Source organism: Octodon degus, unplaced genomic scaffold, assembly GCF_000260255.1.
Source record: "Octodon degus isolate 3935 unplaced genomic scaffold, OctDeg1.0 scaffold00092, whole genome shotgun sequence".
Classification (NCBI taxonomy): domain Eukaryota; kingdom Metazoa; phylum Chordata; class Mammalia; order Rodentia; family Octodontidae; genus Octodon; species Octodon degus.
The window spans coordinates 10,759,217-10,778,286 of NW_004524668.1; the positions used below are offsets into that span (position 1 = coordinate 10,759,217).

The 19,070-nt window shown below is 54.2% G+C and overlaps 1 protein-coding gene across 3 annotated transcripts in view; it reads right to left on the bottom strand.

The window, feature by feature from the left end:
• Positions 1-2,400: 2,400 nt before the first annotated feature.
• Prdm2 (PR/SET domain 2) overlaps positions 2,401-19,070 on the bottom strand; it is a 101,876-nt gene continuing 85,206 nt past the window's right edge. For all 3 annotated transcript variants that reach the window (XM_023722432.1, XM_023722434.1, XM_023722435.1), the window contains 2 exons: positions 9,007-9,150; positions 2,401-4,295 (listed from right to left, as the gene is read on the bottom strand). In XM_023722432.1, the coding sequence (XP_023578200.1) occupies positions 9,030-9,150 (121 nt within the window). In that variant the 3' untranslated portion in view covers positions 2,401-4,295; positions 9,007-9,029. The remainder of the gene's footprint in view (positions 4,296-9,006; positions 9,151-19,070) is intronic.

Here is a 19,070-nt window from a genome sequence, read left to right on the forward strand (position 1 = left end):
GGCAAGCGCAGGGGCCTGAGTTCAATCCCTGGTTCCACAAAAAAAGAAAAAAAAAGAAAAGAAAAGAAAAAAAAAGAAAAGAAAAGAAAGAAAAGAAAAGAAAAGAAGAAAAGAAAAGAAAGAAAAGAAAAGAAAAGAAAAGAAAAGAAAAGAAAAGAAAAGAAAAGAAAAGAAAAGAAAAGAAAAGAAAAGAAGGCAGCCTACCAGTGGACGTCGTGATCATTTCAGCTCCAGCCTGCCTGCTGGAGGGCAACTTCTGTCCCCACAGGAATCTTTCGGAGCTCCCTGTGGGGATGAGTGAGGCCAGCTGACTGAGGCTTGCACATGTCCCCAGCGTCCCCTTCTCCTGGGCTCATACCCTTAGGCTCTCCACACACGCAGTGCCAGCCTCTTCAGCAGCCCTTTTCATCCTCTGACGTCAGTCACCTCCTGCTCATTCCCTTTGCCCTTCTGTCTCCTGCCACCTGAAACCCCAGCTGGGCCTGCATGCAGTTCATCTCTACCTGCCCAGCACAAGTGGGCAGTAAGCTGAAGGACCAGTGCTGAAGGAGTGATCTCACCTCATGCAATTTGCCTTCACTTTCTGGATGGTTCTACGATGAGAAGCGTGAGTCATGTGTGTGTGTGTACTAGTGTGTGCCACCATAGCCCAGCTTGACAGTCAGGAGCATGCGGCACCTGGAATGGTAACAGGTGCCTGGGGCAGCGCCATTTCTAGTGTGCTTGTGAGCTTCTTCCCAGCAGCACTTGCACCTCATGGAGGGAGGACTTGGCCCCCTTGTCTGCCTGACTGTGGGGCTGGGGCTCTCCTCACCTCTTCCGCCCTGAGCCTGGGATGTGCAGCACCAGCTCCTCTGTGCTCAGGCTGTAGACCCAGCTGAATCACACCAAGTGTCCTGGGCTTCAGTGTGCAGGTGGCACTGTGGAGCTTCCCGGAGTCGGTACTCATGTAAGGCAGTCCCTCAAAGAGTGGCTTTCTTCATGCACCTCCCATTGGTTCTGTGTCTCTGGACAGCCCCAACTAACACATCTCATTTCCTTTTTGGGGACAGTGTACAGGAAGAGACAGAATTTTGCCTATTCTCCTACCCTCATGCAATATTTGGACAGGAGCAAATAGCATCTACAGGTCTCCTACTGTGCACCCTACTATGGGTCCTTGTCCCTCACAAACCCAAGAAAATGCTTGTATCTCACTTCTCATCACAGTTCCCTGTCCATGTGTCCCTTCTGTCCAGGCTCTGGTACCCAACAGTGAGGTGGTGTGGCCGGTAGATGGGGAGGGCTTTCACACAATGTATCTGCACTCACGCACCCACGATGGCTAAGACAGACAAAGCAAGTGCTGGTGAAGAGGCAGAAAAATTGAAATCCTTGACTGCTGCTGTGGGAATGTGAATAATGGGGCCACTCTGGAAAACAGTCCCTCGAAGGATAACCAAGTGACCTTATGACCCGCCTTTTTCCTATGTACAAACCCAAGAAAAGTTGTCTGCATGAAAACTTCTACATAAATGTCTATTGTGCATTTATTCTTAGTGGTCAAAAAAAAGTCACTGGTTAGTGTGATTTAAAAAAAAAAAGTCACTGGTCCAAGAGTCCATCACCTGAGGAATGGACAGATAAAACATGGTAAGTCCATTCAATGGTACATTTAGGCTACAAAAGGAATGAATGACCAACAGATGCTACAACCAGGGAACACACTGTGAAGTAAAAGAAGCCAGTCACAAAAGGTTTCGTATTACATGGTCCACTTACAGGAAGTGTCCATGACAGACAAATCCCTGGGGACAGAAAAGTGGATTTGTAGTTAGCATGTAGGAATGCCAGTGGTTATGCAGTTTGCTTGGGGGGTGATGAAAACATTCTAGCATTGGTACCAACAGAGCGCTGAACCTAATACAACAAAGAGTCAGGCATCGTGGCGTGTGCCCGCAATCCCAGCTATTCTGGAGGCTGACGTGGGAAGACCACACGTCCTTACCCAGCCTACACAATATATAAGACTCTCTTAAAAAATAAAAGGGAGCTAGGGATGTGCGTCAGTGGTGGAGCATTAGATTCGAAACCAAGTACTGCAAAACCAAAGAAAGCATCCACTGATTTGGATACTTAAGTGGGGCATTTGCTCGGTAGGCCAATTACATCTCAAGAAGGCCGTTCAAAGTAGTCACGGGAGCCCTTTCTAGTCTTGGCGTAGTGGCTTCATCTTTTGTCTTGAGGGTGGAGCAACCTTGAGCAGCAGACAGGACACTGAGTGACTCTCCTCCAAGTCCCCAGCCCCTCAGCCCGCCCCTGGAGTGAAGCCTGCCTGGGTCGCGTGGCGCGGACTACGAATCCACCAGCACGAGGACAAAGCACAGACACCAAAATGATCATCAGGCCCACGCTGGTTCCTACAATCGTTCTTTGCACTTTTATTATTAGTTTTCTTCACATGGCAGGTATGAAACCTTCTTCTTCTGTGATACAAACCCACGCCGGAAGACCTCCACTCTTTCTCATGATTGGAACGGTTTTCCTCACAGTCCGAGAGAATGGAAGGGTGACCAGCGCCTTTGCACACACAGAAGAGAGTATCCCCCAAGGCCCCAGAAACATCTCCCACAGTTCACCAGGGGCAGAAGTGACTTCTGAGGCTTTGGGTTCGTGAGCTTTCCCCGCTGCTGACAGGGAAGCCCCTCGGAGCACGAGGGCTGGGGTGCAGTCTATGGATGTGAGCAGTTATGGGACAAAACCAAGTCCTGAAGGTAAGGAAGAGCCACGACTTCTACATGCTTGCGAGGGTTAACTGTCGGAGCGAGTGTGAGAGAGGATTCCAGTTCATGAGAAATGAAAACAAAGGAGAGAGTTGAGCTGGGTGGTGGCTAGGAAAACTGTGACACTGGCCAATGATCAGCCTTTTTCTGCACATGTGAGGATCTCATAAGATCCCTTTCTCGGACTATTCTCAGACCCCATATTGCAGCCATTTGACTAATTAATTAAATAATACATGTTATAAAACTTTAAAAATGGGGCATTTACAGTCAGGGACATAAATACGTGCTTTGAAAAGTGTCTACATACATATTTACAAGAGTTGCAAGATCAACCATAGTAGCCCTGAAAAGAAAATCCCTTTATCGTGTGATGACTCTCCTAAGTCCCCTCCTTCCACTTTGGGTTTCATTTATCATTTCTGGAGCAGAGCTGGGAAAACAGCACCAAAGTGGCCTCAGGCGTCCTCATCTGGGGTCTGCCCCAAAGGCACAAAACCCAAGAACCTCACTGAAACAGTCCCAACTCTGAGCTCAGTCACCCGTTTCTCCAAGACATGGACAGTCCACCAGAGAGCAAGGGTCAGCCCCACAGTTCCCTGGCAAGCAATTATGGCCTCTGGAAATCTCTACTTCCTCTCCCTGTGCTTTTAATCCTTCCATTTGTTTCCAATTCCTATTTGGGGACTTGTTGGTTTGTTTTCCTTTGCAGCTAACTGGAGAAGCTCAGAAGCTAAGGTGTTGATGGTCCCACCAAGCAAGGCCAGAGGCCCCAGGAGTCCCCTTTCCCATGCGCCTTCCCTGTGGCTTATTGGTCCTAGTGGAGGGGCCGCCTCTGCAGATGGGGACAGACTTTGCCCTGGATGCACCTGCTTTCAGGGTTCTCTGCAAAGACTCAAGAGCAATGTGACTAGAAACCTGGAAATAGGAGCCAGAAATTCAAATTGCACAGGCAGGAAAGGGGGTTTTCAAGCATAGAGGCCAAGGGTGCAGGCTTGACCCCAGTGGGTGTACTCATTATTGATCCCCAGAGATGTGAAGGGAGAGGGGCAGTGGTGGGGCAAGGATGTGCTGAAGGGAAACGTGACCTCTCCCTGAAGGCCTTCCTCAGATGGGACTGAAGCAGAGCCTCGGGACCAGATCAAAGCCCCTGCAACAGCAAATGACAATCCAGGAAGCTGAAAGCAGGGTCCAGGAGCTTTTGAAAAATTGCATAGTAGGAGAGGCCCCACCCAGGCAGGAAGGCTGAGCTGCGGAGCGCAGCCCTAGGGCTGTCCCTGAGGGTCTTCCCAGAGGACACGATGGAGTAACACCTTCCTGCTTTCCGGGGTTCGGGGCCTGTGTCTGGAGACCATGGGCATGCACCTGCATGCACGGATGCACACGCACATGCACACGTGTGCGCACACACACACGCACGCACGCACACGTTCCCTTTCTCTGGAGGGCTCACGCAGCTGGGATGGGTCGGTGCTCCCTGCAGGGCAGCCTGCCAGTCCCTTTGGCTTTACTGATTCCAGGTCACTTCAGGTGCTGGGGAGAAAAAGAAAAGCGAGAAGACAAGGATGACCACTTACACAGTGCCGTTAGTACAAGTGCTGGCCGTTTGCGCACAGTCTCATCTAGGTTTAAAAATTAAACTATTTACTAAAGTACTCCAGGAACACAGAAGAAAAAGCAAACAAACAAAAGACCACACACACACACACACACACACGCACGCACGCACGCACGCAGCCTGATGGATTTTCAGTGAACACATCAGGAAAGCCAGGGCCTGATGAAGCATCAGCAGCCCCATTAGCCCAGACCCGCACCCCCCACCCCAGGATAACCTCTGTCCCTCTGCTATCTCAGACAATACTTATCCTCATCAACACCACCTTAAGTTGGCGCTCCCTGATCCTTAAGTATTTCTGCCTAGTGGGTTCGTGGCTGTGGCCCTGTGAGCCCCAGGCTACATAGATCCCTTCAGTCCCAACTGATGCCTGACTGATGGCAGCTGGTGCCAGGGGAGGGATGCTGCTGGTACACTCTTCTAGGAGAACGTGTACACGCGTGTGTGCACATGCTTCTGGTGAACAAAATGTGGTGGCAGGGCGTGCACGTGGACTGCAGATGTCCTTGTGCCTGCTTCCTGGTGCACACGTCCAGCTGGGGTGGCCCTGGTAGCAGAAGTACAGAGCCCTCCCAGCTATCACGACTGTTATTACCACTGCCAATAATAATATAACATAGTGATTCAATAATAACAAGAGCGGTGCTTTGGGTTTATGCAAAGCAGGACTGCTCTCAGCGCTTCTCTTGACTTTTTACGAGATTCCAGGACACCCAGCAGTGACCAGCCCTCTGGCAGATAAGGGACCCAAAACAGAAAAGTGAGGCACACTGTGAGGGCTGCAGAAGAGCCTGGAGGTGGGACCTGCTGCAGAGACCGTGCAGGTCACCTGTCCACTTGGTCCTCCAACTGCAGGGGGCGGCAGGGGAGCTGCCTGTGATGGCCCCGGAAGCGCCCTGCTGGGGAGGCTCCCTGGCACATGGTGTGGCTTAGGCAGCAACAACCTGCACCCTGGCTGGAGCAGGGAAGAAAGGCAGGCAGAGTCCCAGAGGGCCACGGGAGGGGAGGGCCTGGGCTCTGGGAGCAATCTCTGGCTGATGGCTCGGAGTTGAAGTCAGGTAGCCTCTGATCACTGGGTCCCCATCAACCACACAGCCACCTCTGGGTGGCTTTCTGTGAGCCTCACTGGGTGGGGAGGCACTGTTGGGGGACTCTGTACCCCTGTACATGGTCCCATAATGACCACAGGGCAGCTCCACCGCTGAGCCCTTTCTCTGTGTGGCGCAGGCTCTAGGTGCACCCTGACCTCCATCCCAAGCTACATGGTTTCCTCCAAGGGTGTGCTGTCATCATGCCCGGGCAATGGAGAAGGCATCAGGGTCACCAAGAAGTTGACTTGCCGGGCTGATGCGGCTGATAAGTGAGGGACAAATCTAAACCCAGATAGGCCAGCTCCAAAGCCTTTATTCCCTGCCTCCACCCTCTGAGGTTAAATGTTACAGGCAGCTCAAAAGGGACAGGACGGGGCCCTCCTATAATCCTAGCACAGTGGGAGGCTGAGTCAGGCAGATCCCAAGTTGCAGCTGAGCTGGGGCTACTGAATGACAGAGAGACCCTGTCTGAAAATAATAAATTTTAAAAGGGCTGGGAGTGTAGATTATACTCATCCATGGGGCCAGGTGGGAATGCCACTACCTCAGTCAGCCTGGGGCAGGGAGTGATGGGTTTCCAATGTGTCGAGCAGATTCCATAGAAGAAACCCCCTTGCCAACCTTGAAGGGGCCTCTGCAGCGGGGGATGTGGATGAACTGACACTGATGGGGGAGGGGAGGAGGGTGCTGGCTGGGAAGAAGAGGAGAGGCTGCCTCATGAGCCTGACTACCAGGAGCCGGGGAGTCCAGGAGCCTCATATCCTCCCACTAAAATGGCCAGCATCAGGAACCCGTCTCTCAGCAGGCCCCAGGATCTCCAGGCTTAGCCAGAGCAGCAGCAACAGCTGAGAGCGGCTGTGAGGTGGCCAGAGGCATGGGTCCCTTTCCTGGACTTGTCTTTTTAGCCTCCCAAGCAGAGCTGGGCTGGCTAAGGGGGAAAAGAGAAGAGGAAGACAAAACACACAGCGGAAGCCTCTGCTAGCCTAGGCAGTGGGCACTGCCTTCCCTCTGTGACCAGCAAAGGGAGGGCAGCAAGGAGTGGCCATAGGCAGGGGCAGGGCGGCTCAGCTGCTGGTGCTGCGCCCGGCTAGGTTCAGGCTCACAATCAACTGGGCAGAGCCTTGAATCCCGGGGTAGCCGGGGCGAGCAGCCGGGGCCCGCGCTTCTTGGAAATTGCCCCCCACCAGTGGGCACACAGAGCTCTGCATCAGGGCCACAGCCCACCTGTAGACCTCTGTCCAGAGTTTTGATGCCAGCTCTGCCTCCAACCCGTGCCTCAGTTTCCCTCCTGAAATGACAGTGTTGAGCTGTACACACCTTCCCAGGATAAATAAAACCTTTTGTTGCCACATTTTGAAGTATCATTCGTGCTGTGTCAAAGTGCTATCGACTGAATGGTGTCCCCCTAAAGCTCATCTTAGACTGAATCCCTGACCCCCAGTGTGATGCTACTGGAGACAGGCCTTGGGGATGACGTTAGGGTTAGGTGAGGGTGGGATATCGAGTAGGACTGGGAGAGAGAGGGTGCCATCTACCCACACCTGGGTAGAAGGATACAGTGATCCGGTGGGTGGGTGCCAAGCAGCCTGGAAAAGGGCCTGCCAGAACCTGAGGAGGCCAGCGCCCAGCTCCTGGACTTCCAGCCTAGAGGACAGACAGGAAATAGATGTCTGTTGTTTCCGCCGCCCAGTGTGTGGCATTCGATTACAGCAGCCCGAGCAGACTCGGACAAACAGTGGGAAATAAAATAAACAGGTCAAGTATGGCGTCCTAGGTGGCTTGGTGTAGGCACAAGTTTTAAAAATAGAAAAAGTTAATTAAGATTTCAAGGCACAAGTGGCGCCATTTAGAAATTAAACGGTTGTGTTTGGAACCCTGTTGGTGAGCAAATTAGAGGCTGTGCGCTGCACACACAGACCAAATCCAGCCTCTGTTCATTTGCACAGTTAGCCTGGGATGATGCATGTGCTTGAAAATATGGAACAGGCGGTGTGTGTCTGGGATGATGCCGGCCCGGCCCCAGAGAGCCGACGCGGCCTGGCAGATGCCCATGCATGTGTCCTCCTCATCACCGGGGCTGCAGCGGCCCTGTGTTCCAGGGCTAGCTGGGTTGTCCCTGGCTCCCTCGGGGGTGTGGGTGCTGCTGGGGTGGCAGCCTTCAGCAGCCTTGTCACCAGCTCAGGGGCTCAGGCAGCAGCCACCATCACAAGAGATGCGCTCATCCTGGCTCCGCCTCCCGTTTTCCAGAGGCCTCCGACTGAGCCGAGCATGCCTGGACCCCCGCTCCTGCATCTGTGCAGCAGGTGGGTGGGAGGGTTCATCCCCATGTGAGCCAGCTCGCCCAGTTTTCCTAGTCCTCCCACTTTCCCATTATTTACAGTCCAACTCCACCCTGCTTCACAGGGTCAAGTTCAGAGTCAGCTCTCCTGTTGGGTGCTACACACAGGCTCTTTCTGTGGAAAAGGGCTGCAGTTTCATCCCTCTCCAGCCTGCAAAGGATTAACAGCAGGCCCAGAAACTGCGTACAGGAGGGAGAAAGGAGGAAAGTGACAGGAAGGCAGTGGCAGGAGGAAGGGCCTCTGCAACACGAAAGACCCCAGAGCTTCAGAACCCAACCCCGTGTGCCTCGCACAACACTACGTTTCCTGCCAAGCGACCTGGCTCGGGCCTGGCCCTGTGAGTCAAGCAGGCATCTCCCAGTGCGAGTGGCCAGCAGCACATGCCCCATCGGGGTGGCCCCTGGGTCTGGGTCTGGCTCTGTAACTGCGCCCCAGCTCTTCTGGTGCCTGGGGTGCTCTGGACCTCGGGGACACAATGAATGCAGTTCTGCCAGGGGATCACCAACAGGGTGCCCAGAGTGTGCATGGGGCACCGGCAAAGCCCAGACACCCAGAAAGAAAAGCCTGTTCCAGGTTTGTACTATTAGGAAACCTAGAAAGAGCCTATTTGAGCTCACCCTAAATCTAAATTTTTAATTTAATGGATTAGTATTATTTTTACTTTGAAATATATTGTAGGAATAGACACTCCACCATTTTTTCTGGGCTTAAAGCTTCTGAAAGTGTCAACTGAGTACTGGGTATAAGTACTAGTATTCTATCATCACCATCGTCGTCGGCGTCGCCGCAGCATCATCATTGTCGTCCCCACATCAGCAGCAGCAGCAGCACTGCAGCAGTGAGGCTAGTACTTCTTTAGTGCTGACTTGCGCCAGGCACTGGGTTAAGTGCTCTGCAGTCAGCTGACACTGGCAGTTGCCACAGTCATCCTATGAAGTAAGCTCTATTGCAGCCCCATTTTACAGTTTAGAAACTGAGGCTCAGAGAGATTAGAGGAGTGGCTTGACTTCCTCCAGCTGGTGAGTGGCAGAGCTAGGTTTGAACACCGTCGGCCATTAAGGGCCTGCCCACGGGAGGGCAAGGGTCTGGCCAAGGCCCAGCATTCCTCCCACCCATCACGTCTTGCTCTCCCACCCAGATCCTGCCCAGTCCCCTCAGTCCCAAGACCACTTCAGTGGTCATGTCCTGCTTCCTACCTGTCAGGGAGCAGGCGCAGTGTCTACTCCTTGAGGAAGGGTCCCTGGTACGGGGCTGCAGCCGGGGCCTTGGCCTTCCTGCACTGCCTGGTGATGTACGGGGCGGATGGCGGAGGGCATCGGGATGCCAGGCGGAGGCTGTAGCTGCACAGGAAGAGCAATGACACGGCATCAGGAGTGCAGCCTGTGTCCCCGACACTGCCGGGGGTGGGGGGGGTGCCATTAGCGCTGGCTACCACCTGCAAGGCCTGAGCAGGAAGGCATCTGCTGGACACCTGGAGGCCAGGTCATGCTGGTGGCCCCAGAGTGAGCTGGTCACATCTCAGATCTCTCCCCAGGTCACAGTTGCTGAGGAACAAACATACCTGCCAGGAACAGGAGGAGCAAGCTCCCGCCCACCACGACACCCCACTCCACAACCATCCTGGGTCTCTCCTCTCAGGCTCCTGGAGGGGGCACGACTCCCAACAGAGATGGGAACCCAGGCCTGTGGAGCAGTTTGGTCCTATTCTTAATGCCATCCCATGAAGCGGGATTTGCTTCAGAAAAGCTTTTCCCAGTTTATTTTAGAAAGCCTTCCTTCTTTAACTCTGGGTAGTACCCAGCTCCAAGGCTCCCCACCCCTCACTGGGACAGGGACTTGTCACCTCCTCCCTCCTCCTGAGCCTGTCCTTTGCTGCCATGCCTCAGCTGAGCATTACAGAAGCAGACAGGATTGAGTGAGAGCCGCAGGGCACTCACTGGGTGCCCAACAGTGCTAAGTGTTCTACAGCTACCAACTATCTCCTGTCCTATGTCCACCAAGGGATCAAGGTGGAGGGTTACCATCCTTACTCTACAGAGGGCAACAGGGAGCCCTCAGAACCCTGTGACTACCACTGTCTGCCCCTCTGGACAGAAGGAAGTGGGGCACTGATCAAAGCTGTGGGGTCAGGGGAGGTGGGAGGTGGAGTGGAAGTCTGCCTGGCACTGGCTCTGCTGAGGGGGGATGGGTATGGGGTCAGTCTCAACATGGGCAAAAAGGAGGGCTTAAATCAAAGGTTCAGGGGCAGGCATGGTGGTGCCTGTCTGTAATCTCAGCAGTTGGGAGGCTGAGGCAGGAGGATTGCTGTGAGTTTGAGGCTAGTCTCGGCTACCCAGTGAGTTCAAGGTCAATCTCACAAAATAAATGAAAACAACAACAAAAAACAAGGTAAATAGATAAAATTAAAGGTCCATGGTGCTTCCCTAGGGCGCATATTTAGCAATACTGGAGACATTTCTGGTTGTCATGACCTACCCTGGCATGTGCTGGACAGGGCCGGAAGGTACTGAACACCTGCCTACAAGGCATGGGATAGGCACCTGTGGTGTCATGCAGCCCGAAGCACTAACACCACACAGGTCCCACTAAGCTGCAGGAGACTTGTTCCAAGGTCCCCAGTGGATGCCCGTACTGCAGCTGCAGTATCACACTCCACATACACTCTTTCCTTCTACACAAACATACTTAGGATAAAGCTTAATTTATAAATTTAGAAATGGTTACAAACTTAACAGCAATAACTAGTAACAATATAGAACGATGCTAGCAATATACCAGCAGATATACTGCTGTGCCTGTAACAGAAGTACAGGCACAGCAGCGTACCACTACAGTCCCAGCACTCTGGGAGGTTGAGGCAGGCAGATCCTAAGTTTGAGTCTATCCTGGGCAACATAGGGAGACCCTGACTCAAAAAACAAAAACAAAAACAACCCAAAATGAAACAAGGTTGGGATATAGTGCAGTGTGCAGGCCCCAGATTCAACACCCAGCAGTCTAAGAACAAAATGAAACAGGACATCATGTGAATGTGGTCTCTCAAAATATCTTACTGTACTTTCACATTTTCACAGCTTCACCTTGTTTTGCCAACATCACTCTGAGGACATAGTTAAGAATCACCTGAACACAGGGCTGCAGTATAGTGACAACTGGTCCAACACCCAACAAAGAACTAAGTGACTAACAAGGGGGTAGTATATACAGTGCGGAAACGCTGGATACAGGATGACAGAGCAGGGACGGCCTATGAATCCATCACACTATTCAAATTAGCAAGGAATTGAAAAGGTATTACCTCTCCAATTTCCATTTACTATTTTCAAATCATAGAAGGGAACTAAAAGCATAGAAAATATATGGTGAGGGGGCACAAAACCAAGGCTGCAAGGAACCCTCAGTAAATCTCCATTCACAGGCAGACCTGATTTCCCTGGCTGAATTCCTCACTGTGCTCCACAAAGCCTGTGATGATTCCACTTGCTTGAGCAAGAGTCAGCAGGAAACCGAGGCCCAAGGCCCCGTGAAGCCGGTGGTCCAGCCGGGGGACCAAGGCCTGCAGGACCACAAGACCCCGAGGAGGCCCGCTGAGGAACTCCACAACCACTGGCACCTGCCAGGCCCCTCAGGCAGGTGACACGTCTTGGGAGAAGGGGGCTGCCTAGAGATGAAATCCAGTTGGACTCTTGTGTCCTGCAGGGGAGCAGTCCTGGCACATAGCAGGTCCTCCTCTGATGTGCAGTTCTTGGAAATAGCCACAGCGTAGTGTGTGGGGCAGCAGCAGCTACAAAGACAGACTGATAGAGAGGCCCATGCCACTGATGTCCAGCTTCTCGCTCTGTTAGCACCCTGCACATCCATCAACACTGGAACGTGCATTATCAGACAGGAGGAAGGCCTGCCCATCCTCCTCCTCCAGCTGTGGATGGTTCTCTGCTCCTTGTCACATCTGCTCCACCCGGCTGGCTCTTGAACTGCAACCACACGACCATTTCTGGGGCTGGGGATGCTTTCTCCCTGCCAGGGTGTCACCTGGGTGGGGACCTTAGAGTCAGGGCCCAAGTCTATGCAGGATGGGGCAGAGTGCTGGCTGCCACTCAGGGGACCTGGGGCTTTGCAGGTTCTTCCCCAGCTTTGTCTCTGGACCTCCTGCCTCAGCCCCACAGGCAGGGAGAGTGAGTGCCTTTGCACCCATCTCACAGGTGAGAAAACTGAGGCTCAACCAGACCCACACAGACCTCCCTGGGGGACCAACCCCCAGGCCTTTTGTAACATGGACCACAACTGTGGGAAGACACCAGACCACCACCTCAACCCCTCAGGACCGGGCCAGAGACATCCTGCAAGACTGATACCTTCCCAATCATGATGCCTGGCACTGACCAGAGAACGCATGAGAGACGAGTGACTGCAGAGCAGTAGGGTCCCTGGACTACTAAATCCTCTAGTCCTATCCACAGCGAGTCCTTGAGCGCAGCAGCAAGTGACATATGTAACTGCATGACCCCAGCTCCTCAGTGACTAGCTATGCGACCTCGGCAAGGCAGGTCCTCTCTGAGCTCTGGTCTACATTTACAAAAATAGGAATAGCAGCATCATGGGTTCTGCGGCCACTGGGCTAGAGGAAGCCCTCTGCCCGGTGCATGCCGGCACCCTACCGCCTAAGGACAGTGTGACCGGGAGCAGGTGCAGCGTGGTCTTCGGAGGCCTGGCGCTTGGAGAGCTCCCTGCCTCCTACACGGTGGCTGGGTGACGCAGCTCTGCACCTCCAAACCTGTTTGCTCCTCTGAGAAAAGGAAGCACAGCTGGGAGGAGCGTGGAACGGGGTGCGGGAGCGCCTCGCCTGCTGGGGAGTTCAACACCTGTGCAATGTAGTCAGCAGATGCGCTGACACGGAGCGTGTGTCAAGGGTCGGAGCACGAAGTGAGACCAGGCCCTGCCCTGTCCTCATGGGCTGGCTGCCCCAGGGGCTTCTGAGTATCAGTGTCTGGGTCCTGTGCAGGGCTCCTGGGGACACTTCAATGTGGCTGTCTGAGGCCAAAAAGACTCATGGCCACGTGGGCTACCCTGTGTGGTCCCAACTTGCACCCGCACTAATCACACAGCACCTTCCTCACCCCTTCTCAGCAAAAACATAGCTGCTAACCACAGCCTAGCTAAGGCTTGCCTTCCTTTTCCACTCAGTTTGTGGCTTGCTCTTGGCCATGGACTTGGAAACCACCCAAACACGCTTGCTTGAGCTGTGTGTACAGTAAGAGCGGTGTGCACTGTGTGTGGGGTCTGCCATATCTCCCCCAGCTAACCATCGCTGAGTCCCTGGGTCCCATCTGCAAACCTATCTCTCTCTGCATTCCCACTGCCCCCACCCCACCACACCTATCTCACCGTTTTTCATAGGGACAGTGCAACAGCCTTGTCACGGGTCCCCACTTCAATTCTTTCCTTTTCAATCCATTCTCCACCAAGCAACAAGAGTGGTCTTTACAAGGACCACTGGACAGTGTCACTACCAAGGCCTTGCACAGGTAGGTCACAGTGTGTCCCTCCTTGTGTGAGGATCCTCCTCTGCCTATGGACTGGGCCTGTTTCTCCGCCAGGCCAGGCTCTTCTGACCTTGGTGCCCTTAGCCTGGCCTGTGCCAGGTCTGTCCCCTCTTCCCACGCTTTCTCCCTCAGCCAGTGTTCTCCCCTCTGCAAGACACTTTTCCAACCTCTCCAACTGCCCACTGCGTTGGCCCCTGCTCCTCTCTGGCATGTCACCCTCTGGGTTTTTCCTCCTCTGTTCTTTCTGGACCTTGCTCTCACGGCACTCCCTTGCCTGCTGAGCTGTCTACTTCCGGTCTGCCTCCACCAGATCAGAGGGTCCTTGAGGGCCGGACTGGATCTTGCTCACAGCTGGCATAGGAAACACCACCTGGGTGCGTGCACAGAGGCTGCGTGGCTCGGGGCACAGACGGCCAGCGTGCAGCATGACAATGCAGGGAGGTGGAGGAGTGAATGAAGAAACAAGAGGTCTAAAATGGACAGGTAAGATGTGTCTCACTAGCGCCCAGAGGGGAACAATGACAGGACCACGCATGACTCTCAGCTTGAGCTTGCCACCCCGGGTCCCATTATGCTTGTAGCAGTGCCCCCCCTCCCCCACACCACTAGTTGTTGTCATGGGTTGGTCCCTAAGCACTGTGGTGGCCACAGAGATAACAGGTACAGGAGGTTTTCAACAGGCCTGCTCTCACTGAGCCAGAAGCTCCCAAACCTTCGAATCCAGCTCCAAATCCAGGAACACAGCCAGGTACTAGGGAGGAGGTGTGGCTCTCCCGTGGCCAAGGCTCACTCCTTCCAAAGCTCACTTAATGCTGGCACCAAGAAAGGTGCCTCTGGCTGCAGATGGTGCTAGAGGAGCTCAGCTGCACTGTACTGAGGCCTTCTGCCACATGCTTGGTGCACACTGCCCCTACGTTACACCCTAATCAGAGCTGTCTGCTTGGCTGGTCTCTTAAGTTTAGAGCTAACCAGCAGCCGGACAGACACTGCCTTGGCCACCCTCCTGATGCAGGGGAGCGCTTGGTCAGATTCTTGCAGCACAAGTCCTTTACCTTGGTGTAGTCTGCTGGGGACTTGTGACAGCTGGATAGATGTGGGTCTCCCCAGGAGACCACGTGGTCTGAGATGGCAGAACATGACTAGGTCCACCATCACTGCCTCCTGAGCACCTACTATGAGTGAACCAACTTCAGGCTCTCAGAAGTTAAGGAATGGAGAGAGGCGCAATCTGAACTTCTACAATATCCCCATTGGAAGGCTTTCTTACACCGAGAAATCTGTACCCATTTAGTGTGACAGTGAGAAGACAGACTTCATGGGAACCTGCAGACACGCTTCTGGGACAGCTGGTAAAATGCACGAACTCACAAACCTAACACTTACAAATCCAGAAAGGGTAGAATGAACTCAGTGTAGCTGTTTCTAGAAAGCAGCACACACGGCTAAGAGTTTTCTACACAGCCACTGAAGGGCATAGAGATGAGGCCGAGCCGGGCAGGGCCTGCTCCCAAGCTTGCATACACCCTGCTCAGGGAAGCGAGTCCAGCTGCAGGATGAGCCCATTGCCTGCCCTGTACTGATCTGTGAGGTCACTAGGGCACCTTGGACGTCATCAGCGCACCCCTGAGGTGTACCGATGGGGCAGGATGGTGCAGAGGGCACAGCTACAACGCCTGGGCCACACTGCTCCTAGGCAGTGCAGACGGTTAGAATTTCCAGGGGTCGGAATCCCTGGATGGTCTGAAGGCAGGGCAAAGTCAGGGCCCAGTGTTTGCTGCCACCAAGAACACATCTGTTGTCATGCAAGTAGTCCTGTTTCCTGGCTCTATTCCTGCTCAGGGTGGTGACAGTGACTATTCCCTCTGCTGGACACAGGCAATCTTCCCCCAGGTGCTCACCCTTCGCTCCAAATTTCTCTCACATGCCTCTTTCTCCACAAGCCCCAACCAATGTGTTTGTAGCTGCGAACCCCCTGCCAGGAAGCCCTGTCTCCAGTTCGGTTTGGTTCGGGTTCTGGGCCGTGCATTGTCACTACTGACATGCTCTGTCTGACAGGCTCCAGGAGGATGGAGGGCTGCTTTGTCTCTGATGTGTCCCCAGAAGCCATGACACCGAGCGGCTCCCAGAAGGCAGTGCATGCGGGAGGCGGAGTTGGATGACTTCTGTGGCTGCTGGGGGCCTGGTGCTTCGCCTGTGGAAGTCATCGTGAATGAAGCCGAGTTCTTTAAGTGCAGAGTTACTACTGACTGTGACCCAGAGAGGCAAAGACTGTTTCAGGGCCACTCAGATGGCAGTGGGGGCCAGGGTCTGGCTTCTGGGGTACAGTGGAAATAAACACAGGAGCACATGTTCAAGAGAGGGAAAGAAACCAGAGGTACAGAGACCTGGGTCATAGGAGATGCAAGGGTCCCCTTCGTTAGGTCCCCCTCTGGCCACAACTGGCTACTAAGACATTCTGCATGGGACCCCCTGCCTGCCTACATCCCTCCTTGCGCAGCCTCCTCCTGCCATGGCAGGAGGGCTCCCTGTATAGTTCCAACAGCATTCACTTTGCGTCAAGGCCTGATGTTTCCCCTGCACTTCTGCTGGAGGCAGGGGAGAGGCAGAGGGTGTGGGAGCCTGCGCCGAGAGACCACAAGTCTGAGGGGTGTAGGCTGCAGTGGGGGCAGCAATGACTACTGGCTGCTTCCAGGAATGCCCGACCAAGCTCTCCAGGGAAGCCCCTTCCATCCAAACATGCAAACAAAGCCTGCAGACTGGAGGGAGGTGGGGCAAGGGCAGAGAAAGCAGCAGGGCAGGTGCAGGAAGGAGTAGAGGGCGGGGATTCGGGAGCGAAGGTCAGTCCTACAGCCCTGCTGCTAGCTTGCTGTTGGCCTCAGGAAAATTCTTGCACCTCTCTGAGCCCAGCTGACTTGATTATAAAATGAGGGTGTCAAAGAAGGAAGGAATGAAATAACACCATTCACTAAGCACTTCGCTGTGTGCCAGGAGGTCGTCCAAGAGCTTCGTAGATGTTCCTCAAACCTCCAGACTGTGGAGACCTGAGACAGACAGAGGAGGGGCCGAGCTCAGCGCGGGGGAAGGGCTGCTCTCCCAGCCCAGCTCTCACCTCAGGACCATTTGCTCAAACCCTCTGGCTGACCCCGACAGCCTCTGCAGTGATGAGGATGGGAAGTCTTTACAGAGGGTGTAGATCCTCTGCCACAGAACAGGTGCTGGGGTCTGATTTGGGCTGGAACCTAGTTAACTCTGAGGAGCTCTTCAAAAAAGGTTCTCACTGGATGCCCAGGGCAATTATGCCCCTCGGCCCTCCCTGATCATGTGATATTGCACCCTTTTGTGGCTGAGTGAAAAACAGCACAGAGGGCCAAGTCTCTAGTCGGGGGCCACAGCAAGGTGTGAGCAGAAAGGAGGCCAAGTCCCATCTGGAGCTCATCTGCAGGTTTCTGGGTTGGGCTTCAACACATGTACATGGAAGACCCTTCCATCCTGCCCTATGGGGAAGTTTTCAGGGTTCTCAACCTGTTCTGCCTGAACTCTCACTACCTAGTGTGTGACAGGCTCTTACCTCCTGACCCAGTTATCAGAAAGGCCAGCCCAGCCTCCTAGCCCCGGATGCCCTCAGCCATGCGCAGCAGCCAACAGGGAACCCCTGCCCAGGCGGCCTGCTTCCTGCCAGGCAGTGCAGTGTCCCTGGGAATTCACTTCCAGGCAAGGAAACTAAACTGGAGCGTGAGGGCACCTGCGTCATGGTCACATAACATACTGTTCTGGCGAAGGGCACATGAATGGCTTGCTGCCTATCTGGGGACACAAAGGTGGGGAGGAAGGGCAAGACGAGCCCTAACGGACACAGGAAGGAACTCGGGACCCAGAGCACTTGCACCGTGACTGCCTGCTTGGATCAGGAGGTCTCTGTGAGCAGTTCAGAACTTCATTTCTCACCTACAAGCAGCCACCATGTCTGGCACCAGGGGTGCCCGGAGACAGCTTCCCAAACACAGGATCCTGCCTCTGCCACTCAAGAACCAACTTCTCCAATCACCCAGCTTCCTTTGGGGTTCCCTCACTGCTGAGGTCCCATTCAGACCATGGGGGTTAGCCCCCACTTTCTGGGGGCTCACAACCCAACTCTACAGCTCCCAGGCCACTCCTACCGCGCTCCTCCCCCTCTCCTACCATGCCCAGCATAGGGATTTAGTCAGTGAAACACACCAGTGTCCCTGTGACGTCCAGCCTGTACAGAGAAGCCCCACTTGGGCAGAGAACGGCTCCCAACTTCCCAGCACTCCACCTCGCCTCCAAATAGCCAGGTCCAGCTCCGTTTCCCTGTCTTCAGCTAAGCCCAAACAGACTACTTTCTTAAAAAGGAAATCTCTGAGGATGGGAGAAGGGCTGAGAAGAAAACACAAGCAAATACACACAAGCAAGAACTATGTATGCAGGCAAAGCAGATTCCTAACAGAGATGGAGTGGCCTCTCCCACCTCCACGCAGAACAGCTCCTTGCCACACGAAGGTTCCTAGAGGAACCACTTCTCCTATGAATGACGATCAAGGCCAAGTCAGTTAAAAGATGAAGTCAACTCCAGGACAAAGAAAAACTCACTCCTCATGAGATTTACATTGTGAGACCAAAGGGTCCCCTAAGCCTAGAAGACAACTGTGCTGGCTCCAGGTTTCTAGAATTCATGGCATCTGAACATGGTGTGCCCAGGAACAACCCCGAGGATAAGGATAGAGGCGGCTGCTCTCTGCAGGGCTTTCTGCTCTGGCCTCAGTGGAAAAGCTTGGGAGCTCAGGGATTCCCGTACTACCCCCTCCCTCAGGGGACCAACCCAGCTTGCTTCCGGGGCTGGGCATGCAGGGCTAGCACTGTCATGGACAAGGCATGCTCACCCTGTGCCTGGACAGGCATTACTCAATGGGTGGGGGAGGGGACGCTGTCCAAAGGCAAGGCCTGGGGTGTGCGCTGGGATATGAGCTGGGATGGCAGGCAGAGCCTGCTTCTGTGGCTTCTCCCCATGCCTGCCCCAAACCCTGAGCCTGGCCTCCCGGGCCTCAGATAGGCTGGAGTGTAGTGAGGGCCAGGCAGTTCAGCCTGTTTCCCACAGGATAACACCAAGGGGGTCCTAGACCTTGGGTGACTCAGATCTGGCCCCACATTGGGCCGCTTAGCCCCTACAAGGCTCTGCACCCTGTGGAGCTGGGAGCCACTCACTCGGGGAGGAGGCAGCCTTTCAAACAGGCTCCTCCCTGTGGGGCAGACACTCGGCCCTCGCAGATGCTGCGGGGACCCCGGGCCTCATGGCCACCCTGCCAATGTACCCTCATGTTACTAGAATCTGGCACCCTGTGTTCCGTGGAACTGCCTCAGATGCCACATGTCACTGAGGGTTACTCACATCCTAGCAGCTGGCCCTTGTTTACTCTGAGCCTGGCATCTGACACAGAATAACAATGTAACTCTATGGAACAGACCCAGAGTGCAGGCCTGGCGAGTGAGAGGACCCAGGGCCCGTGGATCCTGAACAGACCCAGAGCCCAGGCCTGGTGTGTGAGTGAGACCGCCCGGGACCCATGGATCCTCATTCGACCCAGAGTGCAGGCCCAGCACAGAACCCTTCAGCAGAACTCCCTGCAAAGAGGCTAGAGGCAAGACCCACCCAGCTGATTCAGGAGCAGAACATCTTGCCAGAGAGACACAAAGGGTTCAAC